The sequence below is a fragment of the Pseudozyma hubeiensis genome (genome assembly GCF_000403515.1).
Source record: "Pseudozyma hubeiensis SY62 DNA, scaffold: PHS49, whole genome shotgun sequence".
In the NCBI taxonomy this organism is placed as follows: domain Eukaryota; kingdom Fungi; phylum Basidiomycota; class Ustilaginomycetes; order Ustilaginales; family Ustilaginaceae; genus Pseudozyma; species Pseudozyma hubeiensis.
In genome coordinates this window covers 26,323-53,880 of record NW_012133831.1, presented here as the reverse complement: position 1 = coordinate 53,880, position 27,558 = coordinate 26,323, and the positions used below count along the sequence as shown (strand labels likewise).

The following is a 27,558-nucleotide window of genomic DNA, read 5'->3' as shown; positions in this document are numbered from 1 at the left end:
GGGGGGGGGGACGCATGCGCGACTGAGACATCTGCTTCTCTCTGAGCTGGGTCACAGACATGCACGATCGGGTGGCGATGCGGGTCAACACGAGCTCAGGCAGAAGTAGCTTTGCCTGCAGGAAGTCGAATTCGCCCGCTCCACCTTGCAGCTTTCTACCTTAGGCTGGGTGGCTGGCCAGTACGCCCAAGGGTCCAGAGCGTGATGCGCCGAACAAAGCCTTCTTTCCTTCTTTCCCTGCAGCATGAAAAAACGGACGTTCGGACTTTCAAACTTGCCAAAAGAAAGCTCCCTGTCAAACGCCCACACAAAACCCCATTCTGTTGTAGTCTCACCTCCCTGCCTTTTGTGTCTCACCCGAAGCAAGGGATCGGGGAAACGATTTCATGGAATCTTACACTTTTTTTTGACATCTTGTTTCGCTGTTGGTTTCTAGTCTCAGAGCTGTCAGCTGCAGTCTTCGTCAAACAAAGATAAGGTTGCAATGCATCATCCTCGTGCTCCCACTTCTTCCAACGCTCCTGACTCACGGCTCTCGCAGCTCAAAGAAAAACAAGGTTGTTACACACGACAGCGCCAAGTTTACTGGGAAAAAGGATCACCGGTCCATAACATGGATTGCATGGAGGGAGGGGTGCGAGCCACGCGAACGTCGTTTAGTGGAACAATGAATCTTCTAACAGCTACCGACGGCGTGCTTGTGCATGCGTGACATCGCTGTTGGAGATCAGATCGAGTTCCAATCTGGCTGCTACAGGCGCTTGCAGCATCGACGATCAGCTTTCCGAACGCGCATTGGTCATCGGCAATGTCGAAGCGCAAGCTTGTGCCTGCATGGTTGTTTCGATCGATCCTAGCGCGATCAGCCGAGGCGGGGTGCAGGAGAATGGCTCGTGGATACGGTAAAGCGCAGCACGGCGACGTCGCATGGGCTCGAGCGTGGTTCGGATTCCAACAGACGGCTTCTTTCATCCGATGACATTCCGCAGCCGTATTCACGTTGTCGACCAGCCTGGCAGCGTGAAAAGTACTTCCAGAGACGAAGCGAGTTTCATGCCCCGACCCAAAGAGAGTCAAACAATGGAGACAATGCCGCTGCGTCATCTGCATCTGCTTCTGCATGGTGGTACTGTACTTCAAAAAGTGGTGAACGACGACTGCGAGATGGCAGCCGAGAACGTCGAACCCGCATCATCGTCGTGTCCTCCAACGAAGCTGCCGTCGCCCTTATAGTTGTCGATACTGGTCACGTCCGAAGCGCCGCCCATGCTGCTCAGACTGAGGCGTCGGTGCAGGCGGTCGCTCTGGCTGTACGTGATGCTGGCCGATGGTGCGGTGCTACCCGCCAAGCTCTCCGTGTCGACGTCTTGGCTCACGATGCTGCTGGCGTACGGGCCCTGCATGCCGCCCATCGAAAGATGCGCCGAAGGATACGTCGCCTGTGTGCCAAGACTTGTGACGCTTTGAGCGTCGCTCGGAATGTACGACATGGGATCATGCGTGCGAAAGAAGCCGAGCTGACTAGACCCTCCACCTGCACCTGCATCCGGCAATCGCCCGCTACGAGACGCGCCATAGCCGTCGCCGCCGATCAGATCGTGACGGTGGCGTGCCATGAGGTCGCCGGGCTTCTGCAACGGTCGACGTGGCTTGGGGAACTGCATCATGCTCGGCTGCAGGTTTGAGAGCACTCCCTCGACCAGGCATCCCTTTTCCTTGTAGTGGATCAATAGATAGTGCCACAGAGGATGCTTGTTGAGCACCTTGGGGTTGCCGAGGATCACCAGACCAAATCGGGCACGGGTGAGCGCCACATTGAGTCGTCGCGGGTCGCTCAGGAAGCCAATGCCTTGGTGCTCGTTGCTACGCACACAGCTGAGAATGATGTAATCCTTCTCTCGACCTTGGAACGCATCGACGCTGGCCACTTCGACGTCCTTATACAGCTCCTTCTTGAGCGAGCCGTGCAGCTGCATGTGGTTGACAATGTAGCTCCTCTGACCTTCGTAGGGGGTCACGATACCGATTTGCGATGGCTTGACACCAGCTTTGAAGAAGCGCGTCACAATCTTTTCGACGTTGGAAGCCTCGGTGCGGTTAAGGAGCGAAGTACCGCTGCTCGAGATCTCCTCTTGACCCAGGTTCTGGAAGAAGAGCATGGGCAGCGACGGCACGGACCAGGGAAAGTCGACATCTTTGCGCAAGCGTTCTGGCGCCGTGACACCGTTCTGCAGCGTGCCTTCGTAGAACATGTTGGAAGGGAATTCCGAGAGGCAAGGATGCATACGGTACTGCACCTGCAGTCGGATGGGCCGATTGCCGAGCATGATGAGGCGCTCGAAAAGGCTCTGGCTTGCGCCTGCGCGCGCGACCTTTTTGTTCATGATGACGGGACCAAGCTGGAGGTGGTCTCCGACAAAGACAACCTGCTTGCAGCCCATCACGAGCGGGATCATACACTCCGGTTCCGCCGCCTGCGTGGCTTCGTCGACCAGCACCGTTCGGAACTTGATCTTGGCCAAACGAGGGTCGCCGCATCCGACGCAGGTGCAGCAGATGACGTCGGCGGTGCTGAGAATCTCCTTTTCGCAGGCACGGGTGAGCGCCTTGTACTTGCGCTCATCGCTGCTGCTGAGCTCGCCTTGTTCGTTCTTGAGCTGGATGAGCTTTTGCAGTTCGATGTTGGTATCGTTGTTGGCGACCTGCTCGTGGAGGGTGAGGAAGCTGATGGGGCTGTCGAGCGCCTCTCTGCTCTTGGCGGTGAGACGAACCACCTTGAGGCCGGTCTTGTGGATCTTTTCAGTGAGCTGATCGACGGCGACGTTGGAAGGTGCGCAGACCAGGACGGGACCGGGGTTCATCTTGCTGAGTTGGTAGACGATGGTAGCCGAGGTGACCGTCTTTCCGGTACCGGGAGGACCCTGGATCAGGCTGAGCGGTTTCTGAAGGACGCTCTTGACCGCATTGACTTGGCTGTGGTTGAGTTCGGGCAGGCCGGGAGCACTGAAGCGTTTCGGCATGGTGGTTCGCAACGTGGTATTCTCAACGTCGTGGCCGAGAAGCTTGTGGTAGATGTAGGCGCTGAGGCTCTGCTCGTCGACAGCAAACGTCTTCATGGCGCTCTGCATGCGGTCGAAGGAGGTGGCCTTCCACACAAAGTCGGCAAAGAAGTTGTGGGTGCAGTGATCGGGTACGCCGTCGGCTCTCTTGAGCTCGAGCGCCACCTCGTCCGAGACGTTGTTGGGAATCTTGATGACGTGGCCGACGCCTTCCCAAGGTGGAGCCAGTTCGCCTCGGTAGCGGAGCTTGAGTTCATCACCGACAGCCAGACGGACCTCTCCACTCTCGAGTTTGGGAAGCATCATCCATGCGATCTTCTTCTGATTGAGACCCTGATCCCAACGGATGACGAGGTCCTGCTGCGTCTGGGATTCTTTGAGTTTGCGGTCGTAGTCCGCCTCCATCTTGACCAAGGGACCGAAGATGTTCTGATACTGGTAGGCATCTTCGTACTTGAGGAGGACGCTATCGGGTTCCTCCTCAACGCCGGGCTTGTCGAGATCGTCAAGACTGGCGCTAGCGTTGTCCTTCCAAAGGTCTTCGAGACGGTTGATCTGTTGCAAGGTGACGGGGCGTGCACGCAGCTGCTCGTGCTCGGAGGGAACCTTGACGAGCCAAGTGAGGAAGCATCGGTCCTCGATGAGGGGCGACCACTGGGTGGTGTCCCAGATGACGTCTTTGGAGTTGGACATGGCGGCACAAGGCTGACGGCAGAGAAGGACAACGACGGTCTCGCTCTTCGCTGGAATGAAGCCGAGAAGAAAGACGTTCTTGGCTCCGCAGTTGTAGCACTCGGGCGTGGTCTCGCCGAGCGGCGATTCGGCGTGGAGGCACACCTCCTTGTGCTTGGCACGGACGAGATGGTTGACGATGTGAGAGCCGGAAGTGGAGCCGCGCGAGTTGCAGAACCACTTGTTGCAGATGAGACACTTGACTACGCATGCTGGATTGAAGATGCCGCAGTAGGCGCAGGCATGCTCTGGAAGGTTCTGCAGCAAAGCTGGATCCGCCTCTTCTGAGATGCCGGCATCCGAGAGCGTAGCAAAGTCGTGTTGATGAGCGGCAGTGGATTGGTGTGAAGAAGAGGTGGCATCGGGATGAGAGTGGGCATGATGGCGTGAAGAGTCGAGACCACGATCGGTGATGTGCAGGTCGCTGATTGCATCAAGGTCTAGGTCTAGGTCGAGCTGTTTGCGGTCATTGCTCGAGGAATGCTTGAACTGCTTTTGACCATTGGATTGGCCATGAGGGAAGGAGCCGCCATTTGGATAGGAGTATTCCAAGTTGGCTGCACCGTAGTCTGAGGCGCCGTCAAAGTGCTCAAAGTTGTAGGGCTCGGACATGACTACGAAGAAAGTGCGACAGGGTCGACAAGCGGTGCAGGAGAGACTTTAAGCCATCTGCAATGGTGTCGAGCGCAGTCCGAGCAGATGGGAGAATGCTCCGAGCGAGACTGGCAGCGGCTGAGTAGTCGTGTGTTGATTGTGTTTGAGGGCGTTTTCGTGAGGAAAGTGGGAGTACGAGAGGATGCCACGTCCTCGATGAAGCCTGCTTCGTCCAGGATAGAAGGCGGTAGCAGATGAAGCCGTATCAAAGCGCAGCGCAGCATATCAAGAAGAAAGTGTCAAATCCAAAATCACTCTCGCCAAAAATGCGCAGCTTGCCGAAATAAGCGTGTGAGCTCGCAGTGCAGTGCGCCGCCTTTTGATTTGTCAGCATCACCAAATCAAGTAATTTTCATCCAAGGGCAAGACACACGAGAAAAGGTCTAACAAATATGCTCCGAAAGACTGATGTTGCATCACGTCCAAATTCCGCACTCTGCGTGCCTCGCACCGCCGACGATGCTGCAATCTCGGCGTGTGCAGTGCTGCCGAGGAACGCCAACCTGAACATCGGGCGGCGGACAAGGTTGCGGATCAGCGAGAACGTCAGTCAACGACGCGTCTGCCGGCCAAGCATGCCGGGTGTGCCAAGTGGCTACCGGCAACGTGCCATAGCGTTGGATCGCATGGACTGAAACAGCTCTGTGGACGCAGCATGTCAGCTTTTACCACTGTATTGGATGTCGTGTACGAGATTCATATGGCCAATAGATGGTCCCAGCGATCGGGGAGAATGCGTGAGGATCGCAGAAAAAGGCAATCCCTCTCTCCGTGTCGCAGATTGATCATGCCCTCGCAGTCTTGGCTGCTTTTGTCGATCGTCGTGTCAGATTTCGTACCGACAAGAGCGACGAGAACAAGAAGAAGGGGATGTCGAGGATCTCACGGGGTGTTGACCGAACGACGACAGCCAGCAGCCGAACATGTCGAGCATCAATGACCAACACCGTATTCGATCCAGAGATCGAGTGTACACAGCCAACTGAATCGGTAGTCTCACCCACCGATCCACCGTCGACTTTTGATTCAGAACGGCGAGCAAGAGGAGCGGTGCTGCTGCTGCTGCTCTTAAGAGTCGAGATTGCGTTTGGCTTTCAGGTGGGAACAGAGCGAGGGTCCACGTCAGGGGACTTGGATTCTTGTGCAGCATGGAGCGAGGCGCGCGATTCGCTCGGCTGATGCGACACACAGCTCGACGTCGCCGACGGAAAGCGAGACGGGCAACGCTCAACACTGGATGGCACTTGATCAGGACACGGCTTCCTCCACCGCGATGGATTTTGCTGTACGCGATCCAAGCGCGGCGCCCCTCGCATAGAGAAGGGGGCTCCTAATAATTGTTTTTAATGAAATATAAAATTTCGACCGGTAGAAGCTTCACAGAAGCCCAGTATTTCTCCGAGACAAAGAGTCAAGAGATGCCTTTCCCCGGATTGACCGGCCGCGCGCCCGTCGTTGACAGCCAAGCAGCATGAAAAGCAGATGGACCCTAGCATTCACCGCGCTTTGGAACGAAAGACGGATGCCGGTCCTACTCGTTGCTTCCCTCGCTCTGTACACTGTACCTCTGAATGAATCCGTCGCGATGAGCTTTCTGCGCGGAAACATGATCAGATCTGTCCAGGCGCATTCTATCCGCTTCGAAAGTGTGTGCTCGCACGCCAAATGGACCGAATCTCCCGAGGAAGCAGCCGGGCGAGCGGGGCTGAAGAGGGATCTTTTTCCCTGTTTGCCCGCCGTCGGAGTGCGGAAACCCTCATTGGTCGCTTCCATTCTCCGGCGTAGCACGTTCCCGGCGAGGCAGACCAAGAGCTACCGTATCCCACCATCTGCCTCGGAGGTAAGAAGAAGCCAAACGGCACGAGTAGTAGAAGAGCTGCGTTCTTCCATTCGTCCTCGATAACGCAACCGAATGCTACCATCCAATGTCATCGTCGCGACGACACGACGCTCGTCTTTGCGATCCTAAGCGTCAACCATGTGACCTCGTCATCGGTCGCTCGAGTCAATCCTTAGCTTGAGCCGAAGATAGCTTGGCATCCGACTTCTGCGCTAGCTTGTGATGTCGTCGTCGACTCGGACGGCCATCTTGTGCTCTTGGCGACGAGCTCGCCGCTCGCCTAGGCGTTGCGAGCGCTCAAAGTCATAAATCGCCAACGATGCTTTGGGCTTAGCCGAACCAATCAAGAGCCGAAGAAGCGCGCCTTTTGAGCCCCTTTCTGGTCGGTGAGGGATGCAACGCTAGTCTGTCTCGATGCATCTTAGCACGCTTTTCACCGGCAGAGGTGCTCGCGGAGCACGGAGCGTTCCTTGCGGGTCGAGAGATCTGACGGCAAAACCGCTGCCCGCGCTCATGTAGTTGATCAGTGTGGGGTTGCTAGCACCGGACAAGAAAAAGGCAGAAAAACAAGTCACGGGTTCAGTGATTCAGTGTTTGTCTCGTCTATTGTGCTTCGCTCCTCTGGAGTCTAGTTGACATGCCGTCCGACGTCTATGCAACCCTTTGCCGAGCTCTCTTAGTGCAATTCCTGCGCCACAGCCTGCGCATGCTGAGGTCACTTCACGCTTCTCCCCTTTTGGCGTAGCTCTGGCTTACCAACCGTCCGTCGTTCTGCATTCTTGAACAGCCCCCGAAGCGGCCCTTCCGATCGCCTTGTGGACACCGGCAATTGCACGGCGCGTTGACCCGCTCTCCTGGTCTTGCGCTCTGCCCGCCCGGCACGGGTCTGCATCAAAATTCCATCCGTCACGTTGGGTTCATGCCGTCCTGTCACTCGGTTTCGACGCACAAAATGCACGTCCATGCCAGCCTGTCAAAGAACGAGAAACGCCTTCTTGTGGCAGCTTCTGTTCCTGCGAAGCGTTCGCTCGCCGTCCGTGTTGCTTCGGCCTGCTCTGCTCGATCAGAGTCGCAGGCTCGCTTTTGACTTTCTGTGTATGGGTGGTCGCGTTGCCATGTCATCGTATGTCGCTCGCGCCTGTCACAACGGCTTGGCTCGGCTGTGACGAGACAAAGGCTCCTTCGCTCTCTTGTACGTCGTACCGTACGCCCTCGCCTCGATTTAATGGCCGGCTATACGACCTCGCCTGGCTCGACTTGCAGCTCGTCTGTAGCCAGCCCCTTCGGCTACTCCCAGTTGGCTGCCGCATTGTTTCGCCGCTGTTCGCCACGACCCCCTCTCAACCGTCCACCTCCTCCTGTTCCTCTCGATCCCCGTTTACGTTCAACCTTCACGACCACGCTCTCTACAATTGCAACACCGAACGCTATCATCACCTTCTACCTTCGTGCCGACACACAATCTCGCACTGACCTTGACGGACGCTGCTGCACGAATCCCAGGCTCAGACTCTTTCCCTCAAGTCTACCCTCTCGATCCCTTTACTCTCCTGCTCTGGCTCAAGCTCATATAAGCAGCCACAATTGCTCTTGGCAGAATCGATCAGCCACATCCTATCCATCCTCCTGCGTCAACATTCTTCTCCACCATCACCGCCATCACCGCCATCATCGCCATTACCTCATTTCGGGTCCCGTTTCTCCTTACCCAAGCTACACCATCGGTTCTCTTCTGCACCTACACACCCTGCAACTGCCCTAGACGAATAGAATAGAGGTCAACAAGTAAGATGATGCTTAAATTCACCCTGCTACCGGCTCTGGCCTCGGCGCTGGCCCTCTTCTCGCAGCACGTCCTCGCGGCACCCGCTCCTATTGGCGGCTTTATACCTGCTGGCAACGACACTCGCCCCGTCATCCGTGCCGATTCTTCAGGCAAGCTACAAGACTCGCTCCTTAATGAACGCGGCGAATTGCTCAGCGATGCTCGCATCGTCCTCGAATCTCGTCAATCTCCCGGATTTGCTTATGGAAGCCAAAAGGTAAGTGCTCGACACGCTCCACCGAAACGTAAAGACTATCCGCGCTCTTCTTGTCTGACACATTGTCGCCTTGATCTTTTCTCGTGTTGCGTTGGCAGGTACGAGGAGTCAACATTGGAGGATGGCTCGTCGCCGAGCCCTGGATCACACCGAGCCTCTTCGAAAGCACTGGTGACTCGCGCGTCATTGACGAGTACACATTCGGCCAGTACGCCAACAACGCCTACGGTAGAATGCAATCGCATTGGGCCAGCTTCTACACCCAATCCGACTTCAACCAGATCGCAGCTGCCGGTCTCAACCACGTACGCATCCCCATCGGCTACTGGGCCTTTGACACGTCGGCAGGCGAACCATACGTCCATTCGAACCAGGCCGATTACCTCGAGAGCGCCATTCAGTGGTGCAGGAATGCGGGTCTCAAGGTCATCATCGACCTCCACGGCGCTCCCGGATCGCAAAACGGCTTTGACAACTCCGGTCGCAAAGGTTCAGCCAACTGGCCCAACGCCCAGAGCAACATCGACCGTAGCGTCAATGTCATTTCCAGCATCGCCGCGCGCTACGCCAAGTATGACGGTACCGTCACCTCGATCGAGCTTCTCAACGAACCTGCCGGCTTCCTTGGCGGTAACATGCTGCCAGCGGCCAAGCAGTACTACAACTCGGGCTACTACGCTGCACGATCCAAGTTTGGCAATGCTGCCATCATGATCCACGACGCTTTCCAGGACCTCTCGTACTGGAACGGCTTCATGCAACCTCAACAATATCAGGAGGTTCTGCTCGATACGCACATCTACCAGGTCTTTTCGCCATCCGAGGTGGCATTGTCCGAGAACGATCGACTGAGCAACTTTTGCAACATGATCAACGACCTTCAAACGTCCAACCGCAACCTCTACACGGTTGTCGGTGAATGGTCCAACGCTCCTACCGATTGTGCCAAGTATCTCAACGGTAGGGGTGTGGGTGCTAGGTACGACGGCAGCTATCCGGGAAGCTACTACGTCGGCAGCTGTTCCGACAAGACGGGCGACGGCTCCGCCTTTTCCAGCTCGTACAAGGACTACCTGAGGCGTATGTTCGAGACGCAGGTGTCGGTGTACGAGCGTGCGTCGGGATGGGTGTTCTGGACGTGGAAGACCGAGTCGGCTGCGGATTGGGATTACCAGCGCGGTCTGAAGGGTGGATGGATCACGTACAATCTCAACTCGAGGCCAAACGCTCGTTGCTGAGCGGTTGCAAGTAGAGGCTTCTGCATGGGTGCGCATTCCAAAGAGTGCTAAGAGTCGACTTTAGACTTTGCCCTCTCGCGGAGTATCGATTGAGTTTTCCGTCTCACAACTTCGCCCGTATGCTCCATGCTATCCTCATCAGCATCGCATGATCCTCCTAACATATCGTCTTCCGCCATATGAACTAACACAAGCACAAACCCATTCATCAAAGTATATATAATGAATCCCTCTTGCTTTGCCAAAAGACCGTGTTCCGCAAAAGCCGTTGAGACACATCCCCGTGCCCCGCCATCAAAGCGCCGTGCCCCTCTCCAGATTCTCCCTGATCTCCTGCGTCTGCTTATCATAGAACCGCTTCAACTTCTTGTTAAAGTGACGGTTCGAGTCGTTGATATAATTCACTTCTTCGCCGTCGTCGTTTCTGCGTCGTGAGCGGTTCTTGATCTTCTGCTTTTCCGCGTTGAGGTGGGTGATGACACGATCCACGGCGTCGTCGTTGGGTTGGTGGGTGCCGTAGTGCAGCTCGTCGTGCGCTCTGGTGTCGGGTCGGGTGAGGGAGAGCGAGGCGGGGGTTGCGAGGTGCGATGAACCGGCTTGTTGGGTTTGCTTCTTGTAGGCGGCAAGGTCGGGTTTGATCGTCTTCAGTTGTCGTTGGTAGGCGCGTTTTGCAGCATCTCCAAAATCCCCCGGTCCCGAATCTTTCCTCCTCTCTTTCGCTTCCAGCTTCGAATCCCACGTTTCACTGTCTTCCAGGGAATAGTGCAGGTTGCGATGCCTTTCTACGTCGGTCCCGCTTTCGCGAAGGTCTCGCTCTTGAAGGAGTTTCTCGGCTTTGAGAAGTTTGCGTGATGAGGTGGAGGAGGATGAGAGGTCCGAGGCGATGGATCGTGCGCGCGATTGTTCGGAAAGGATGTCCCGACGATTGGCACGGGAAGAGGCGGACATCTTGGCGCGCAGGGCGGAGAGCCGTGCGTGCCGATCCTCCATTGTTGGTTTCGCTGCAGTGGAAGTGGCTTCGGGATCCGGTTGAGCGACTGCTTCTGAGGTGGTGGCGTCGTCGTCGTCCGCGTCGGCATCACCAGTCGGAGCAGCGGGTACGGGAGTCGGTCCCTCTGCTAGCAACGGCTGATGCCTTGCCGCTCTCGACTTTCCTTTTGCTTTGGCCTTGGATGGTGTTGATTCGGGTGCGATGGCTGCGACATTCTCGGCTTCTACTGTCCGCGACGCTGATGAAGTTGATGCTGACGGCTCTGCGGTCGTAGCGGCTTCGGCGGCATCTTGATGCTCGTCGGCCTTTTTGGCTGCTCTGGTTCTCCTCGGCGGCATTGTGGCGGTCGTGAGAGTCCGAGAAGGAGGCAACAGGTTGGCTGCTGTGGTGGTGAGATCGATTGAGAGCGGCGGTGCAGCGATGAATCGGAGAAGCCGAACAACAGGCGATGGTGACAGGAGAGAAGGAAAGTTTGGGCTCCACATTCTGCCAAAATCACGGCTCACGGCTCACGACCCACAGGCGCAGCCGAAATATTATTAGAAGAATCATCCAAAAACGAAGGCAGCACACCAGTCTCTCTGAACGCGAAGAAATGCGGCCAACTGGACCCTGAAGGCGTCTGCCACAACCTCATCACTCCACTTCATCTTCGTCTCCTCCGACAAACTTTTACTTCACTCCTTCTCGACCCCCTTCTCACTTCCTCGTGCACTTGCGCGAACAAGGCTCACAGACATGCCGCAGTCGGAAGCTGGTCCTTCCGCCGTGGTCTATGCCACCGCCACCGATCCGAGTCAGAAGGTCAGGACACAACAGACCACCAAGGCCCAGCAGCAGGACAAGGCGGTCGACAATCGAGCCAAAGCACAGCAGAACAAGGAGCGTGCTGCGCAAAATCGAGCTCAGAAGGCGCACAAAGTCTCTTTCGCTGAAGACAGGGCTGTCGCGGCATCAAACGCCGATGGGGCTCAGCCTTCAAAGCCAACAAACACCACATCAGCGTCGGACAACGCCGCAAAACAACCCAAGAAGCAGCCCAAGAAGGATGCACCCAAAGCTCAGATGCCTCGCCCAGGGCAGGCTCCGTCTTCGTTCAAGAGCAAGGTAGTGATTCGTCGACTGCCACCAAATTTGCCCGAGGAGATCTTGTGGAAAGCTGTGTCTCCCTGGATCCGCGATGCAAAGGACTGCCAAGCGCTTGATGCTAGTACAGCTGCTGATACACCGGCTCAGGCGGGCTCAGAAACAACGTCACCAGCTCCACCAGCCTCTACAGCCGCCACAGTCGACTTCAAGAAGTTCGTCGCAGGCAAGCTCAAAACAGACGCCAACAAGCAGAGCAAACACGCTCGAGCATACGTCCGGTTTCTCGACCCGCAGTCTCTCGTCCAGTTTCACAAGGCCTTTGACGGTCACATTTTCCGTGACAGCAAAGGCAAAGAATCCGTTGCCATAGTCGAATTTGCCCCTTACCAGAAAGTCGTCTTGCCCCCAGCGGCGTCCGTCCAACGTGGACGCAAGGCGAAACCCGACCCGAAGCAAGGCACGATCGAAAAGGATGCCGATTACCAATCCTTCCTTGAGAGGCTCGGCAACGCAGGCGATGATGTCAAGCGCTCCGAAGGCGACCTGTTAGCTTCGCTGCACGACCCCAAGGGCAAAGAGAAGGAGAAGGAAGCGAAGCTGGCAGCGGGCAAAGCAACTCCGCTCTTGCTACACCTGAGAGCGGTCAAGATGGCAAAGCTCGAGTCGGCGGCTGCGATCAAAAAGGCCAAGAAGATGGAGAAGGCCAAAGCGAAGGCTGTTGCGGCAGGAAACACGAGCGGGGCGGCTGCTGGTTCAAGTGCTGCTGCGCGAGCAGAGGAAAAGGCAAAGGCGAAGAAGAACAAGAAGAAGGAAAAGGCAAAGGCAAAGGAGAAGGCCAGAGCTGCTCCTGGAGTCGGAGATGGTGCCAAAGGCGAACAAGGAGGAGCGCAGGAGAAGCCGCTCAAGAAGGATAAAAACAAGAAGCGCAAGGGCAAGGCCGCCGACGCTGCCGATACACCACCAAATGCAGCGCAAGGTTCAACGGCAAAACAGCCTTCGACAAGCAAGGTTTCTAAGAAACCCGACACGAAGCCCGGAGTTGTGGCTGCGGCTGCAGGTGCCCCCGGCAAGACAACCGACCCTCAAGGCGGCGGTGGAGGAGGAGAATCTAAGGCGAAGGCAAAGAATAAACCACCGCGAAAGAATGGCGCGGCGAAGGATAAAGAGAAAAGCGCTACTACATCAAACACAGGTGCTCCTGCTCAGCCGGCCAAAGTGCAGATTCTCAAGCGAGACTGATACAGCTTAAGATGCTGCATCCTGGTGTGGATCGTGCGTCCTTGTAATGGCAGACCACCCACTCATCGACGTCCACTCACTGTTCTGTGACGGGTTTCAAGTGCCAAGCAGGCTGGGGTATTACAATGCGATGCTGCTTATCTGACCTGATACACGGACTCTTTTTCCTTCCAGCTACGATCTGAGGTTGATCGCCTGCAGCCGTTCGAAATGATCCCTTGCCAACTGGACGTTGAGCTTTACACTCGCCAAATGGATGCTCGGATCGGTGACGAGGATCATGATGTAGGTGTTGGAGGTGAGGCTGTCGATGTAGGCCGAGAAGGTGGGCGTTCGGAGTTCGACGGCTTGGAATTCGCACTGGGCTGTTTTGGCGGGCAGCTTCTGGCAGGAGAGTTTGAAGTTCTTGATGAGTTCCGAGACTTTTTCGAAGCGTTCTGGGTCGAGCGTCGTGGATTGTGCGGAAGGTTTGGTGGTGGTTGTGGAAGAGGTGAAGGAGAAGTGCGAGTCGGAGGGGTTGAAGAAGCCGGAGGAGTTGGAGGTGAGAGAGGAGCGTTGGGTGTCGCGGAAGCCTTCCATGCCTTCTTCTTCTTCGTCGTAGTGGAAACCGGTGAGACGTTGTGGAGATGAGGAAGATTCTTTGCAACTGCTACCTAGTGCTTTTGCGATGACTAGGAACGTCGTCCTTTCGAACACCACCACTTCGCTTGCAGAGCATGTATCCGCCAACAACTGCAAGTGTCTCTCCAATACTCCGAGAGCTGGGATCTGTGTCTGGACGATCCTACTCCAAGCTCTGTACAAGGATTCATCCCATATGCTGGTCGCGAAACAATTGACCCTGAAACCCTCGCCCTTCCCGCCCGCTGCCTGTGCCACCTCCCTCGACTTCCTCCTTAACTCCTTCACACGGCTCGAATACACCCCTGCTCTTCTCGTCGCATCGATCAAATCCATCTTGTGCAGCAGACAAAACACCTGCGCATCCGGACTGTACTGGTACAACGCACTCACGCAATCCTTGTAGTACCTCAGATCCCTTTCCCACTCTGTCTGGCCTTCCTCGCCTCCCTCCGCAGCGGCTACGAGGTCGAAGACGTAGATGAGTACGCCGACGGTGGAAAAGACCTGGGAACGCTGCTTGTCGAGGTACGAGTCCATGTAGGACTGTTGTCCGCCGCAGTCCCAGAGGTTGAGGACGAGGTTGCCGAGGAAGCGGACGTGCGAGTGTTCGACGTCGAGGGTGGAGCCGAGTCGACGCGTGTCGGCGGCGCGGTAGGAGGAGAAGATGAGGGAGCGCATGGAGGTTTTCCCGCATCCGGATTGACCCATGAGGAGGACTTTGCGCTTCATTTTGGAGAGAGTGCACAACTTCGAGGTCTTGCTGATGGTCCGGAGGTAAATGTCTGATAGGTGAGTGGGATATGAATGGATGCTGGTGCCGGTTACAGGCAGCGCAACAGAGTGTGCGGTGCGAGTCGGCCTCGGAATCGCAGGACTGGTGGCAGTGTAGAAGTGCGAGGGTGCAGACGATGAAGTGCAACGAGGTTCGTGCTTTTGGCGGGACACATGTGGAGCAACACTTCCGCTATCTTGATTTGCAATCGTGACTAATCAGTCGTATGCTCCTCTCGCATTTTCGGACTTTTTCGCCGACGTCGAAGGCACATATTGAGATGTCGGAAGCAACCCGACTGGTATTCAGCGATTCGTGGTGGCATTGCATCGGACCTACCGACCGGACAAGATCGCGAGTGTGGATGTGCGGGCAACTAAACCGGAACGGCCGACCAGTAAGGAGAGATCTGGGCGGGGATGACTCGGGAATACCTGCAGAGGGCGATTTTTGGTTGGCTGTCAAAAGGCCCGACTCCATCAGCCTGCAGGCGCTCTGCATTTTGATTGTGATGGATTTAGATGATCAAATCTAATCAATTTTCGGTTTGTCGAGCTGTCGTGGAAAGCCAGCGTGGGCGTAGCGAAGATCGAAAAAGAAAAAGTTAATACCCGAAGCGCTGAGAAGAAAGACGAGATGGAAGCGTGTTGTTCTCATATTCCCTTGCCAGCGTGGCCTTCCTTCTCGACCATCATCATCCCCTCCTTCAAGGCAACGTCCCGCATTCCATGTTCAACCTCGTCGGATCGAAGCTCGCTTCATCTGCATTCGTGTCATCTCGCACCGCTCTCCGTCAATCCACCTCTTGCTACCGTCGAGCTCTCGGCACTCCACTTCGCTCAACCATCACCACTCGAGGACTTCGTTCGCTCGCTGATCTCGAAAACATGTCGGCCCCCTCCGCAACCGCTGCTAGCGCATCCCATCAGACCATCTTGCCTACCAAGATCCGTCCTAAGCAGCCCGCCTCAGCTCTCCCACCTCCCTCGATCATCCTCACGCTCTCTGGTCCCGATGGTCCCGGCATCGTCCACCGAATCTCTGGCTTCCTCGCACGTCGCAACATGAACATCATGGACTCTGCTCAGTTCGGTGACCCCACCACGGGTACCTTCTTCATGCGCGTCCATGCTTCCGAACCTCTACCCGAAAACGGCTCTCATCCCGACCCCCGTGCACCGGACTACGCCCAACAGCGATCCGCTTTCCTCGCCAAGGTCAAATCTGAATTCGACGACGAGTTCGCCAAAGAAGCCGAGGTCTCTGTCAAGATCTTCGGCGCCGAGGAAAAGCCGCGTACGCTCATCATGGTCAGCAAGATCGGACACTGTCTCAACGACCTCCTCTTCCGTCTCTCCAACAACACGCTCCCTATCACCGTGCCCCTCATCATCTCCAACCACGCCGATTACGAGCCCCTCGCCAAGGCAAACGGCATCCCCTTCTACCACCTCCCCATCAACGCAGCCGAAGGCAAGACAAAGGAGTGGCAGGAAGCCGAAATGGTCAAGCTCGCCAAACAGTACGACATCGACATGATCGTCCTGGCCCGATACATGCAGATCCTCTCACCGCAGCTGTGCAGTCTCTTCAGCGGTAGGATCATCAACATCCACCATTCGTTCCTGCCCAGCTTCAAGGGAGCCAAGCCGTACCATCAGGCGTTTGAGAGAGGTGTCAAGTTGATCGGTGCCACCGCGCATTTCGTCACGGCGGATTTGGATGAAGGCCCCATCATCGAGCAGGCGGTGGAGAGGGTGGATCACGCCATGACGCCCGCGGATCTGGTCCAGGCCGGCTCGGATGTAGAGGCGAGGGTGTTGGCGAGAGCCGTCAAGTGGACTGCGGAGAGGAGGGTGCTGTTGAATGGCGCAAAGACTGTCGTTTTCAACTGAGCCTGGACACGTCGGGCAGTTCCGATGTGCGCTAGAAATGAAAGCAGATAGTTGATCAACGCTGTGATTGAAGGAGATTTGAGTGTGTCTCGTGAATTGTGAAGGATGAAGATGAAGTGGCAGCGGAAATGCTGCTCGGCGATATAAGTCGAACGTAAAAGCCGCCTCCACACGGTTGTAGCGAGACCCTTGCTTGCATTTTCCCAGATCTTCTGACGTGATTGTGCCCATGGACCTGTCTTCCTACCTTCTCACCATTCTTCACTACTCCGCTGAGACCGATCTCCTCCTCGGTCACCCTCATCCTTCCCTATTGCTCAACCTTGAAATCGACTCCTGCATGGCTTCGCCGATCCGTCGCGCAACCACCTCACTCCTCAGCATGGCCACCTCCACCACCCCACCTCGCCGAATCGCCATCATCGGTGGCGGACCCTCCGGCCTCTCCTCCCTCTCCCAACTCCTCTCCGTCTCACCTCACTGCCACATCACACTGTTCGAGCGACGTTCCACGCACTCTGGCATCTGGGCGTACGACGCCGATCCGGGGCCTTGCGTTGTCCGGTACGATCGCCATGGTCGAGCCTACCCACTCTGGTCGGGTGGGAAGAAGGATGGTGCTGAGGAAGGGAGGTTCCGACCACCGGGGGCGATGTACGATGGGTTGAGGACGAATCTACCCTGTGATGTGATGGCGTATCGATCGTTCCCGTATGCGAGAGGTACGGCGTTGTTCCCGGACCGCAAGACTGTCGAAGAGTACATTTTGGAGTTCGGAAACGAGACGGTACGCGATGCTGCGGGAAAGGCAGAGATCCGGTTGAACACGGCGGTTTCCTCGCTGGTAAGAACACACCACGATGCGGCGGAAGCAAAGGAAAGGATCGGGTGGGGCAGCAAATGGTCCCTCACTTCGATCGACATCATCACCGGCGAGAAGAGGGAAGAAAGTTTCGACAACATCGTCATCGCCAGCGGTCGGTGCAACACGCCGTCCATCCCGCGTGTCGCTGGGCTGCACAGCTTCAAAGGTGAAGTCCTGCACAGCGCGTGGTATCGCTCGCCTATTCCATTCAAGGGCAAAACGGTTTTGGTAGTGGGCAATTCGAGTTCCGGGTCGGATATCGCCAGGGAGCTCGTTGGGTACATCCTGCGAACCCTGCCCGAGGGGCAATCCGAGACGAAGGAGTTCATCGATGCGTGCGAGGCAGGAGAGCAGAGCGGAAAAGTGCTTCATTCGTACGAGGACGTGGACAAGGCTCCTCCGTTGGACTTTGATCCGCGGTCGGGTGAGGCGCCGCACTGGGCGAGAAGGATCAGCGTTGTACCGCGCGTCAGTCATGTAGATGAGGAGGGGAGGATTGTGTTCGAAGGTGGGGAGACGCGGGAAGATGTGGATGTGATAGTTTTTGGAACGGGCTATTCATACGACTTTCCGTATCTGGATCAGACGTTGGCGCCGTTCGATACACATCCGCTCATTCCACCCCATCCCCCCTCCGCTGTGGAGGAAGAGATAGCAGATCCGTACACACCACCAACTCGCACATCGCCGTACCTGACCAACCTCGACGACTGGTCGCTGTTCTACGCCCCCGATCCCTCGCTCTGCATCCTCGGTGCTCCCATCCGAATCGTACCCATGCCGCTGACGCACGTCCAATCGCGGATCGTCTCCGCCGCCTGGTCATCGGACCTCCCCCGTGCACCCAACTCTACCGCCCTCCCGCGCCTCGACCCCACAATCCCCACCACAGACCCGCTCAAATGGTCGTCCACTACCTCGACTCCCAGCGACTCGGGTAACAAAACTTCCGACCTAGGCTACCCCTCAGACACAGCCTACCAAAACGCCCTCCTCTCCCTCCTCCCCACCCACCTCCGCCCCCCAGGTCCCGACGAGTTTACAACCGTCACTCAGGAAGATACCCCCACCACAGCCACCCACGAGGGATGGAGATCTATCGCCGAATTTCGAAATCAAAGAAGAGCCGATACAAAACGTCTTAGACGCTCCTTACTCGGTTACTAAACTCTTCTTCTAACTCATCCTCACTTACCGGCTCGACAAGTTCTTCACCTCATGCAATCATAGACGAATTTTGCAAAACATCCATGCAATCATAGACAAACCTCGCAAGTCACACACGACATCATTGCGAGCGAAAACAGAGCCAAACGTACGATACTGATACATATAAACCTTTCGAAACCATTGCGGAACTACCAAAAGCTCCAAGATCGAGTTTTCGGGACTTATTTTGGACTCGAGGAAACACCGCTGCTGAATGACCGTCGAAAAGGAGACGAACGCCTCTCCCCGAACTTCCTCTAAGACCATGTTGCGCGTGGAGCAACATCCTGGCCCGAACGATGGACGTTGCGTTTCGCGCGGTTGATCTTGCGTCGCAAGTTCAGAGCGAGTGACTGTGCGGACCTCTTGAAAGCGTGTGTGCTGGACGATGATGCGTCCTTGCGATCGGAACGGTCATTCGCGGGAGCCGACGCGGAATGCTTGAGCTGATGCCACGAATGCGTTGAAACAGGTGATTCAGTCAGATCGATGGCGGACGACACCACTTCGCCCGAGATCAGGCGTGGCAGAGGAGCTCGAGTCGCTTTCTTTCGCAGAGAGCGTGTCTTGAGCTTGCTGCTGTCACTGCTACCGAGACCGGCAGGGAAATAGCTGAATGCGGAAGGATCGACCCACGTGGCGGCTGCTGCTATGCCGGGGGTGAGAGGTTCGTATTGCTCGTGCTTCGAGGAGCCTGGACCTGCAGCGAGTGGAGTTCGCGGTTCGCAATCGTCCTGACTCGACCAAGATGACGGTGACAAGTTGCTGCCAAATCGCTTCGACTTTGACGCCGCAGCAGCGTCCGTCAGCCGAAAATTGCCAAAGGCCGAAGGACAGGCAGGGAGAGGCGCGAGTCGCAGTGGGCTATGTACACTCTCCAAAGAGTCGACGTTACTGGCTGTCACAGATGCACGCTTTGACCAGGATGATGGAAAATGGCCAAAAGAGTCTTGCGAGAACCGTGAGGTCGCGGTCGTCGAGCTGAAAGACGGCGTCAGAGACGGATTGGTCGGGTCAGTCGCCATGTAGAGTTGCGAAATGCTGCTTGGTGTGGAATCCGATGAACTGCGTCGACGATCTGTCACACGATCCGACCAAGAAGAGGGGGATCGAGGGAAGGGCTCGTACACATCGGAGTGATCGCCGACGCCAAATGCGGGGAAGCCCTGCTCTGACATGGCCAGCTCGCGCATTCTCCGGTCGAGATCGACGAACCCCGTGAAGCCATCGCTCCAATCGTCGAGCTGAGAACTGGTCCGAGATGGCTTCCGACTGCAGGTTGGATTGCTCTTCCTACGCGTAGACCCGTGAGACTTGCCGATGTTGTCGGGATTAGAGGTGGTAGATCGTCCGCGGCGGACAAAGTCGGGCATCATCATGGCCAAGTCTCTTTGCATGAAGGAAAAGATTGATAGATTTTATGTGTGTACGGCTACGAAGTATGCAGAAATGTTCGTACCTTGAGCGATGTGAGAGCACAACGATGCGGGATGCAAAAGAGGCTGCTTGTAGACCTGTCGCTTAAATACTTCGAGCGGCCTGATGCCTGCGAAATGAAGGTACTCTTGGCGACGCCCTTGTTGTACACGGCGAGCTTTCACCCCAACCAAAGCAGAGATAGACGACGTTGCAGTGCGACGTGGTTGGTTGTGCAAGTCGCGGTCGACACTTTTTCAGTAGCGACTTTGTCGAGACCAGAGACTAATCGTAGGCGCCAAGAGCTTTGGTAATCCGTTAATGGCGTCGGCGATCACCTTGAGACAACCCGGTCGAGCGGCTGTCGCGGCACCGTCGACTGTTGGGAAGCGATGGACCCGCTTCTTAACGATGCGATTTGACGATGGAGGGTGGCAAGCAGGCAACGTGGGCGCTGGACAGCTCGTTAGAACGCTGCCGACGAGCCACCGAGCTTGATGTCGATATCGGCAAAGGGCGGGGTGCCAAGAAGCGAAGTGCGCAATGCGAACCCCGCTGTCACAACGAGGGTGCCTCGGTAAACGAAACCCGAATGCAAGAAGATGCAAGCCGACGCGGTCTCATAGGGTTGCAGTCAAGAGCAACAAGCGTCGAGCTCAGAAGCTCAGCCGGAAGACGGCGGCCTGACCAGGTCGAGAAAGCCCAACAGCGTCGACAAGCAGAGCTTGGCGTTGGGGACGGACAGAGCAAAGACCTTTTTCACAGTCTCTCCGACAGAGACGATTCCAGCAGGAGATCTTGTGTTGGAAATCGGTGGAAGAAACCGGAACGATCCTGCAGCGACCGGCCAAGCAGATCGAGGCCGCAAGTGCGGGGTAGGTCGAAGAAATGAAAGCGCCTTCTCGCTGAAGCCCAAAGGCTGGCAGACCAGCATACACTTGGGGATGAGTGATCAGCAGCGAGTAAGTGAGCAGCTAAGTGCCAAGAGGACCGGCACGGAGGTGGCGCTGTAGTGGCTGCTCCTTCGCGCGGCCTCGGCGGAGCAAGGTTGTGTACCGCAGGTGGAGACGAAGCACGCCGACAGAGTCTGACGTCGAACGAGCAATGAGTCCGAGTCGTCGGGCGTGCAGCTGATAGAAGGAGCAGGCGGGGTCCGCAGAGTGGGAAGCGAGCGCGGCAAGGTAGCGAAGGTGCCAGTGAAACACAAGGCAGAGCAGGGCGGCCGAAGTTGCGAGAAGGCTTGTTCGAACACGACCAGCGGACGGCTACGTAGGGCGACTAATCGCTGAGGCTCTCTGTCGGCCAACGGCGTGTGCGCCAGATAGAACTTGCTGAGTCTTGAAGAATAGATGCTGTGCCGAGGCCGCAGCGGGGAACGACCGAAAAGGAGTCAGCCTCTTATGCAAGCATTGCTGGCGTATGAGTGAGCGAGAGGCCGGCGCAGCTAATGTTGCCGGAGAGGTAACAGATTGATGCTCGTCGAAGGTCGGAAGCCCGATGAGGGGTGAGGCAGAACGACGGTTCATGTGGTTGGAGAGGGAGCCCTCGAGCCTGCAGAGCTGGAAGAGAAGTTTGTTCAGCAGAGCGAGAGCGCATTGTTCTGGAGAGTCCGACGCTAGGATCGCTATCATCACTGTGACGGTGGAAAAGTTCGGCACGGCTTCCGAAAGCGCTTGCAGCGGCTGCGCCCCACGCGACGACACCCTTGAGCGCACGTACAGTCGGTGACTGCTGTGTCAGCCGTTGCTTCGTTGCAGAACGTTACGCCTCCTCAGCGCACAGGGTGATGCAGTGTCATACTAGCTTCCGAACTCTGCTCGGCGCCCCGGCTTCAGCGCATCGGGACATTGCGCGTGTCCACTCTCGCTGTCAGTCTGCGATGTTCAACACAAAACGTTGAGGCAGCCTCCCAGTCTTCCCCACGGGCGTCAATGCGCTGTGACCATTTGACGAGGGGTGGTGCCACAACGACCGCCACAACACTGCTGTGCGCTGTGCAGAAGTGTGATGTTCGCTGACTCAGACCAACACTCCTTCCTCCTGTCGTCTGCTTCCCACGCAATCTTCTCGATTGTAAAGAGCAGATCGAGAGGCATGTCATGGGAAAATCCACCACAGTCTGAGCGGCCGCTTATTCACTTTTTGACAGGCAAAAGAGAAAACAGTCGAGACGGGCGGTTCGCCTGGCGGGGCTGTATGCACTTGGAGCAGAAATCATGCAGGTTCGCGGCGCACGCATACACCCGCCAACCCGCCGCACCCGCCCCATCTCCCCTCACTGTGACTGCAGCGGAGTCGGAACGCGATTGCCAAGATCGGGTCGTTCCGCAGATGAAAGAGAACTCGCGATGTCGTGTGAGTCTCTGCCATCGATAGCGATTGGCTCAAGGAGGAAACAGTCGACCACTGATGTGCAGGCATGAGGGAGAACGGGACTTGGCAGGCTTGACAGCCAAGGCCACTCGCGTGAAGCTGTCCTTCAGCCACAATTCCTTGGTGGCGTCCCACTCACAAAGCGTCGACCAGTAAACCTCTCGCAACTTGGTCAGCATGTCGCGTCTCTTGGTGTCACACTCAAGGGCAACCCTGCGCTATACAGGGTCGTGAATTCGCGTGGCGGAGCATTAGATGCAAGCATGCGTCATCCGGACTGAGAATCATTTCAGGGCCCTGGCTTCTGTGTGCGGGCACGACGAAAATCCCATCGAATGCCAAGACGACGAGGTGCCGGAGTCCGCGACAAATAGAGTGGCTACTTTACCAGGTTACCGCGGGCGGTATGATAGCCTCGGCTGTACTATTTTGCTATTCGCGAGCTCGCGATCATCGGCGTTCCTATCTGCACCCTGACCTGATGTGGAAGAGGTATGACCGATCGGCTCGCTCGCCACTTGGTCTTTGTTCAGCGGAATACATCGGTCATTTATCAATCGACCTTGTCGAAGACACCCGACACGCCACCAGATCGACAACGCGCATTGAAACAGCTTCCTGTCGGATCGGTGGCGAAAGAACCCCCATGCACAGTTTCCGAAGGGCGAACAAGATCGTCGACTAGCTGAAGTTGGCGAAGGATTGTCATCGAGCGCTTCTCCACCGATGGCTGTCTGCATCGAGAAACTCGACGTCGCTGACCAACCAAAGTACCCCACGGTAAGACAGGGGAGATCGTCGAAACAATGACCATTGTTCTTTCAGTGATGACGATGCTCGTCGCGACGGAGAGTGAATCTGGGACGCGGGCTTACCGATTTCGGCTGTTCTTCGAAAGGGTGGTCACACACGGTTAAACTTTTTCTCACAGCAGACTGCCGGTCTCTCGACTCTCACGTTCAAAAGATGGCTTTTACTGACGATCGAGGATATTTACCCCACCCGATCCATCGTATTTCAGGCTGATTTCAAAGCCTGAACCCTTGAGAGGTGCGGCAATACATCTGGAGGCAGACTGGTGCAAACTAGTGGCATAATCCATGCCAAGAGGTATGATTGAAAGCTGATGTTGGTACAACTGACTGTTGATACAAGAATAACAGTACAAGACAATGCGATGCGATAGAGTACGAGAGGATGCAGGAGAGACAAAGACAGAAAGCAAGATTATGCAGGTTGAGAGAAGCTGAGAGTGGCGGCAGCAGCGCCTCGAGGCATCTGTGTGGACATGACGTGGAGACGGGCTCCATTCGAGGCCTTGCTACCCTCTGCAACGGTCCAGTGGCGACGACGCTGGAATGCGGCCGCCTGTTGCTGCTCGAGAGCATGCGAGAGGAGAGGCGAGACGGGGGCGCTCGACAGGGGTGATCGTGGTGGGAGTGAGACTTGTCCCGACGAAGGACTGCTGCGTCGCGAGGAAGGCAGCTGGAGATGATGAGAAGAGTACCTTTCGTCTTGGTAGTCGTCGTCGTCGTCATCGTCGCTGCTGCCATCGTCGCTATCAAGGATGGCCTCCTCATCACGCAGGATGGAGCCTTCAACCTGCAGCCCGCGGTTGGAAGACGAGGCGCGAGCACCGCTGGCACGACCCATCGATCCGCCTTGGGCGTAGCTCGAGAGGCCCGAAAAGGCGCCGACACCGAGGCCAAAGGTGGGCGTGTGGTGACCGCCCGTTTCGCTGCCCGAACGAGAAGATGGACGCGAGCTTGTGCGGGATGAAAGAGTGCTACGTCGGCTCGTAAGCCTGGGCGATGCGCTGCGTCCGATGTGAAGCTGGTTGTCCGGGAAGATCGAATCGCCCGACATCATCTCCCAATTGTGGCGAACGAAATTGGGATCGTGCAGCTCCTTGTCGCCGCGCAGAAGAACCGGACTGTTGTTCGAAAAGTCCTCGTGATGGTGCAGGTGATGGTTGTGGTGACCAACATGCTCGACACTGGATGTGCGCGACGACGCTGGCAAGTCCTCGTGCGATAGGCGGTGCTGAGAGAGCTTAGGTGATGTCAGCGATCCGTCGCAGGCAACGGTGGACGAGGCTTGGATACGTGTGCGGTCGCCCTTGCGGCGAAGTGAGCGACCCTTTTCGCGCAGTGCGCCAAAGGGCGTGTGATCGAGCTTCATGCGGACAAGCTTGGCGCTGAGAATGCGTAGAAAGTGGTGTGCAGTCACGCGATGTAGTGACGAAGAATGATAGTCGTCTATGTGTGATCCGTTGTGTTCTTGCCGTCTATGGGAAAAAGGTCTATGAGGCGAAGACACATAGCAGGTTGTTGAAGGTGGTCCTGAGAGATTCCGAGGCTGTTCAGACCGAAATGTTGCGTTGACAAGATGGAAGACGGTAGCAATGATGGCACGACGGGGATATGGGAGAGAACGTGATCTAGGCTGCGAAGGGGGCAGGGTCTACGGAAGGGTTCATGAAAGAAGGTAGAGGTTTAAGTAAGTCTGTCAGTCTGCCCAGCGGGAGTCGTAGCAAGGGAGCCACATGGTACCGGGTACGCAACCCTTTTTCTTCAAAGCAAGCATGAACAGCCGCAGGGTACAGCGTACAGTGCAGGCTCAACAGATGCCGGCATGTGGACCAGGGACGGAGAAAGCGAATCCGAGAGGAAGAAACCGAGTCAACCGCCACGAGTCATCCGAAAGCGACGAGTTGGAAGCTCGCCGGAGTTAGACAGCCATGGCGGAGGAAGAAACATAAGAAAAAGTGTCGGAGCTTGTTCGGGCGGGAAGATGGAGCGAACGCGCATATCATCACCCATGACACGTCGGTCAACGTCAGCAGCGGCTGCATGTCCGCCGTGTTCCACGGATGAGATCTTCGCCTAAATTGGTCGACCACTTTCCAGATTTAATTTCGATCAAAAGACGCAGCGGAGATTGGCCAGTTCAGGTTAGCTGATCATGTCTTGATCTTTAGAAAAAAAAAAAAAGCTTTTAATAATAGAACTTTTGCGGCTTGCTGGTTGCATCAAAAAATAGGCAGAACTTTTTCTCTCGGATTTCCCATTGTGTCGCTGTACCATTGTACATGGATTCACCATACCACCTCCATCCTCGAGATGTTTGGTTTCCGGACGCATACAGGAGCATTGCTGCGTATCGCGGACGGTCAACGAGTCCAGCTTGGCATGGGTTCTCCTCATGGGAATCTTTGATTGGAGAATGGCCGGTGGGGGCTGACCCGCAGAACGTTGCCGGACTTGTGCCGGAGATCTGATCGTGTTTTTGCACTCCGCCAGATAGCCGCGGCATGAATTGGCTGTGGCCGCTGCTCCTACACAGTCACCCTTGGTGTTGTCGGCAATTTTCTGTCCCACAAACATGCATCTCTGACCGTCGGTCCAGGGCCGCTGCTCAGCACCGGCACCGGTCTTCGATAGCACCGGCATTTTTGCCCTTTCGAAGATTGCCTTTGAGCACGCACAGCGCCGACACGAGCCACAAGACGAGTCGGAGTCACTTTTCCTAGAGCGCTCGAAGGTTGTTCCCTGAGACAGTTTCTGGACGATCAAGACAAGAGACTCGGTCCTGCGTCGGGATCGTGTCGGAAATGGCAGTGATTCATCCGTGTCGAGACGACGCGACAATCACAGGCTAGTAGACTTGGCATGGGAAAGCCCAAGGCTTGGCTGCATCAAAGCATGAAAAAAGTGATTAAAGATTTTTCTTCCCTTTTTTTGGGCAGGATGGCCACGCGAGCGACGGCCGTGCTCGCGGTACCGCAGCCGCTAACAATAAACGCCACCGACCAGGGCTCGAGATGAGCCGACCTCAGTCGATGCTTCTGTGCCCCAAACATGGGGGCAACAGGCTCAACTAGCCCGGGGTCTCTCAACACCGACCTCAACGTCTTTGAAGCTCAAATTCATGACTGTCATGCGATCGTGACGTCCTAGCACTCCTTCGACATTACAAAGCAGAGCAGCAAGGTAAAGATTTACCGGGAGTCGAGGGGCAAGGACCGTCACGTTGAGCGGACGAAAAATTTCAACCAAGCGAGATCTAAACGAGGCTCGCCAAGATCGAGCAGCAGTACAAGGTAGTTCTGTCACACTGACCCAGCAAAAAGGATGCAAACTATTTCGGGTCCACGAAAGACGTCCTCGTCTGTGCGCTCTTATAGGAATCGAGCATGAACTTTGAACAACGCAGAGTGTACCGCTGCCATCAAAGCAGCGCACGCGAGAGTTTGTCAACAAGTTCGACTGACCGCACGACGAAACAAAACCTGTGGATCTGTTCGGTCCTTGATCCACATTCGTCGCCGACTTTGAGGTCAACCGTCCGGCAAATAGGCCGGGAGCTGTCCCTAGGTTTTTTCGTGTCGACTGCATCTGCCATGCGGTGTCTTGGTCTCGGCCAGGCTAAACAGAAGAGGGGTCTAGAAGCCCGAAGTGATTCCCTCGTCTCGATTCCCTCATCTCGGCGCGGTGTTCCTGAGCGCTCCCCAAATCTAGGTCCATCTCAGAGGAAAGCTGATGGTTGGCTAGCAAGAACGAGAGAAACCACGAGTTGTGCCGTACCTGTCTCACATCTGAGTTCGGAAATGAGCTTAAAACACTAAACTGTCGGACGTCTTGCCTGACAGCATGTCGATTACCATGATTTTGTTCTTGGAACCAGAAACAGAACTTTTTTCTCCCACATCTGATCCAGAACTCCGCGGTCCCAGACCGTGCCCTTCTCTCGGTCCTTTTCGGACCGCCGCATCCCGTCCGCATCCCTTCCCACACCGCGACGAGAGGATCTACAACCGTGCGAGAAGAATCTCACTTTGTTTTCTCGTTTGAGTAAACCCGTCTTCTAGCGTCCAATAGCACACGGTATACCTTGATAGTGGCTGCCCAGGCGACGTCCATCGAGTTCAGTCAAACTGTATCAAGCGGTCCAGTTTACCTGACTGTTAAGTTAAATAATCTTATTCCGTAAAATGTAAGATCGCCGCGGCTCAGCATGATGCAGGCCGACGCTTCGGCGCGTTTCTGCGCCTGTGCTCAGCACTTGCTCGGAGATTACAGCCGAGCAATTCTGGCGAAGGGAAACAGAGCAAGCTATCAGATACGCAGGAGCAGCGCAGTGATTCTAGGCCAGGTTAATCAACACGATTGATCGCAACCAACACTGATTCTCTCACCTTGATTGACGCATGCTTGCCGCGCCTTGATAGGCGCCTTGTTGACCGCCCAACAATCACGTCCGGCGCAAGGCAGTCACAAAATACACAGCATATAGTCACGGTCTTCCGAGCGACGCCACGGAGCTCCGAAAGACCGGATCGGCCCCTAGACAAAGGGACTGATCGACCATCGGAATAGCCGACACCTGGGCGTCGGTAACTCTTCGCAGTGCGGCGGCGCAGAGCAGCGATCGACACCGTATCTGGAACGGCTGTCAACTCGCTCGGAGCAGCACTACATCGCTATGCTCAACGAGCGCTACGACAGTGACATTCGAGTG

General features: G+C 56.1%; 13 protein-coding genes across 13 annotated transcripts; 6 read left to right on the top strand and 7 right to left on the bottom strand.

Moving 5' to 3' along the window:
* Window positions 1-582: 582 nt before the first annotated feature.
* Window positions 583-1,104, bottom strand: PHSY_005412 (hypothetical protein; the record flags this gene model as incomplete). The annotated part of the gene is made up of 1 exon (XM_012336021.1): window positions 583-1,104. One exon carries the CDS (start codon window positions 1,102-1,104, stop codon window positions 583-585), a length of 522 nt encoding a protein of 173 aa, XP_012191411.1.
* Window positions 1,105-1,136: 32 nt separating this feature from the next.
* Window positions 1,137-4,403, bottom strand: PHSY_005411 (DNA-binding protein SMUBP-2; the record flags this gene model as incomplete). Its single annotated transcript, XM_012336020.1, has 1 exon — window positions 1,137-4,403. One exon carries the CDS (start codon window positions 4,401-4,403, stop codon window positions 1,137-1,139), a length of 3,267 nt encoding a protein of 1,088 aa, XP_012191410.1.
* A 434-nt stretch (window positions 4,404-4,837) lies between these two features.
* On the top strand, window positions 4,838-6,461 carry PHSY_005410 (hypothetical protein; the record flags this gene model as incomplete). The annotated part of the gene is made up of 3 exons (XM_012336019.1): window positions 4,838-4,990; window positions 5,226-5,543; window positions 6,231-6,461. 3 exons carry the CDS (start codon window positions 4,838-4,840, stop codon window positions 6,459-6,461), a joined length of 702 nt encoding a protein of 233 aa, XP_012191409.1.
* Window positions 6,462-6,497: 36 nt separating this feature from the next.
* On the bottom strand, window positions 6,498-7,249 carry PHSY_005409 (hypothetical protein; the record flags this gene model as incomplete). Its single annotated transcript, XM_012336018.1, has 2 exons — window positions 6,498-6,565; window positions 7,042-7,249. 2 exons carry the CDS (start codon window positions 7,247-7,249, stop codon window positions 6,498-6,500), a joined length of 276 nt encoding a protein of 91 aa, XP_012191408.1.
* An 826-nt stretch (window positions 7,250-8,075) lies between these two features.
* On the top strand, window positions 8,076-9,565 carry PHSY_005408 (exo-beta-1,3-glucanase; the record flags this gene model as incomplete). Its single annotated transcript, XM_012336017.1, has 2 exons — window positions 8,076-8,327; window positions 8,426-9,565. 2 exons carry the CDS (start codon window positions 8,076-8,078, stop codon window positions 9,563-9,565), a joined length of 1,392 nt encoding a protein of 463 aa, XP_012191407.1.
* Window positions 9,566-9,859: 294 nt separating this feature from the next.
* Window positions 9,860-10,894, bottom strand: PHSY_005407 (splicing factor; the record flags this gene model as incomplete). Its single annotated transcript, XM_012336016.1, has 1 exon — window positions 9,860-10,894. One exon carries the CDS (start codon window positions 10,892-10,894, stop codon window positions 9,860-9,862), a length of 1,035 nt encoding a protein of 344 aa, XP_012191406.1.
* Window positions 10,895-11,294: 400 nt separating this feature from the next.
* Window positions 11,295-12,884, top strand: PHSY_005406 (hypothetical protein; the record flags this gene model as incomplete). The annotated part of the gene is made up of 1 exon (XM_012336015.1): window positions 11,295-12,884. One exon carries the CDS (start codon window positions 11,295-11,297, stop codon window positions 12,882-12,884), a length of 1,590 nt encoding a protein of 529 aa, XP_012191405.1.
* A 174-nt stretch (window positions 12,885-13,058) lies between these two features.
* Window positions 13,059-14,237, bottom strand: PHSY_005405 (hypothetical protein; the record flags this gene model as incomplete). The annotated part of the gene is made up of 1 exon (XM_012336014.1): window positions 13,059-14,237. One exon carries the CDS (start codon window positions 14,235-14,237, stop codon window positions 13,059-13,061), a length of 1,179 nt encoding a protein of 392 aa, XP_012191404.1.
* A 930-nt stretch (window positions 14,238-15,167) lies between these two features.
* Window positions 15,168-16,175, top strand: PHSY_005404 (hypothetical protein; the record flags this gene model as incomplete). The annotated part of the gene is made up of 1 exon (XM_012336013.1): window positions 15,168-16,175. One exon carries the CDS (start codon window positions 15,168-15,170, stop codon window positions 16,173-16,175), a length of 1,008 nt encoding a protein of 335 aa, XP_012191403.1.
* A 229-nt stretch (window positions 16,176-16,404) lies between these two features.
* PHSY_005403 (flavin-containing monooxygenase, ER membrane) lies at window positions 16,405-18,207 on the top strand (the record flags this gene model as incomplete). Its single annotated transcript, XM_012336012.1, has 1 exon — window positions 16,405-18,207. One exon carries the CDS (start codon window positions 16,405-16,407, stop codon window positions 18,205-18,207), a length of 1,803 nt encoding a protein of 600 aa, XP_012191402.1.
* A 299-nt stretch (window positions 18,208-18,506) lies between these two features.
* On the bottom strand, window positions 18,507-19,628 carry PHSY_005402 (serine/threonine-protein kinase ATG1; the record flags this gene model as incomplete). The annotated part of the gene is made up of 1 exon (XM_012336011.1): window positions 18,507-19,628. The coding sequence occupies one exon, from the start codon at window positions 19,626-19,628 to the stop codon at window positions 18,507-18,509; it is 1,122 nt and encodes a 373-aa protein (XP_012191401.1).
* A 461-nt stretch (window positions 19,629-20,089) lies between these two features.
* On the top strand, window positions 20,090-22,723 carry PHSY_005401 (hypothetical protein; the record flags this gene model as incomplete). The annotated part of the gene is made up of 2 exons (XM_012336010.1): window positions 20,090-20,540; window positions 22,572-22,723. The coding sequence occupies 2 exons, from the start codon at window positions 20,090-20,092 to the stop codon at window positions 22,721-22,723; spliced, it is 603 nt and encodes a 200-aa protein (XP_012191400.1).
* A 542-nt stretch (window positions 22,724-23,265) lies between these two features.
* PHSY_005400 (alpha-1,3-glucan synthase Ags1) lies at window positions 23,266-26,442 on the bottom strand (the record flags this gene model as incomplete). Its single annotated transcript, XM_012336009.1, has 3 exons — window positions 23,266-24,501; window positions 25,140-25,629; window positions 26,330-26,442. 3 exons carry the CDS (start codon window positions 26,440-26,442, stop codon window positions 23,266-23,268), a joined length of 1,839 nt encoding a protein of 612 aa, XP_012191399.1.
* Between the last annotated feature and the right edge of the window lie 1,116 nt (window positions 26,443-27,558).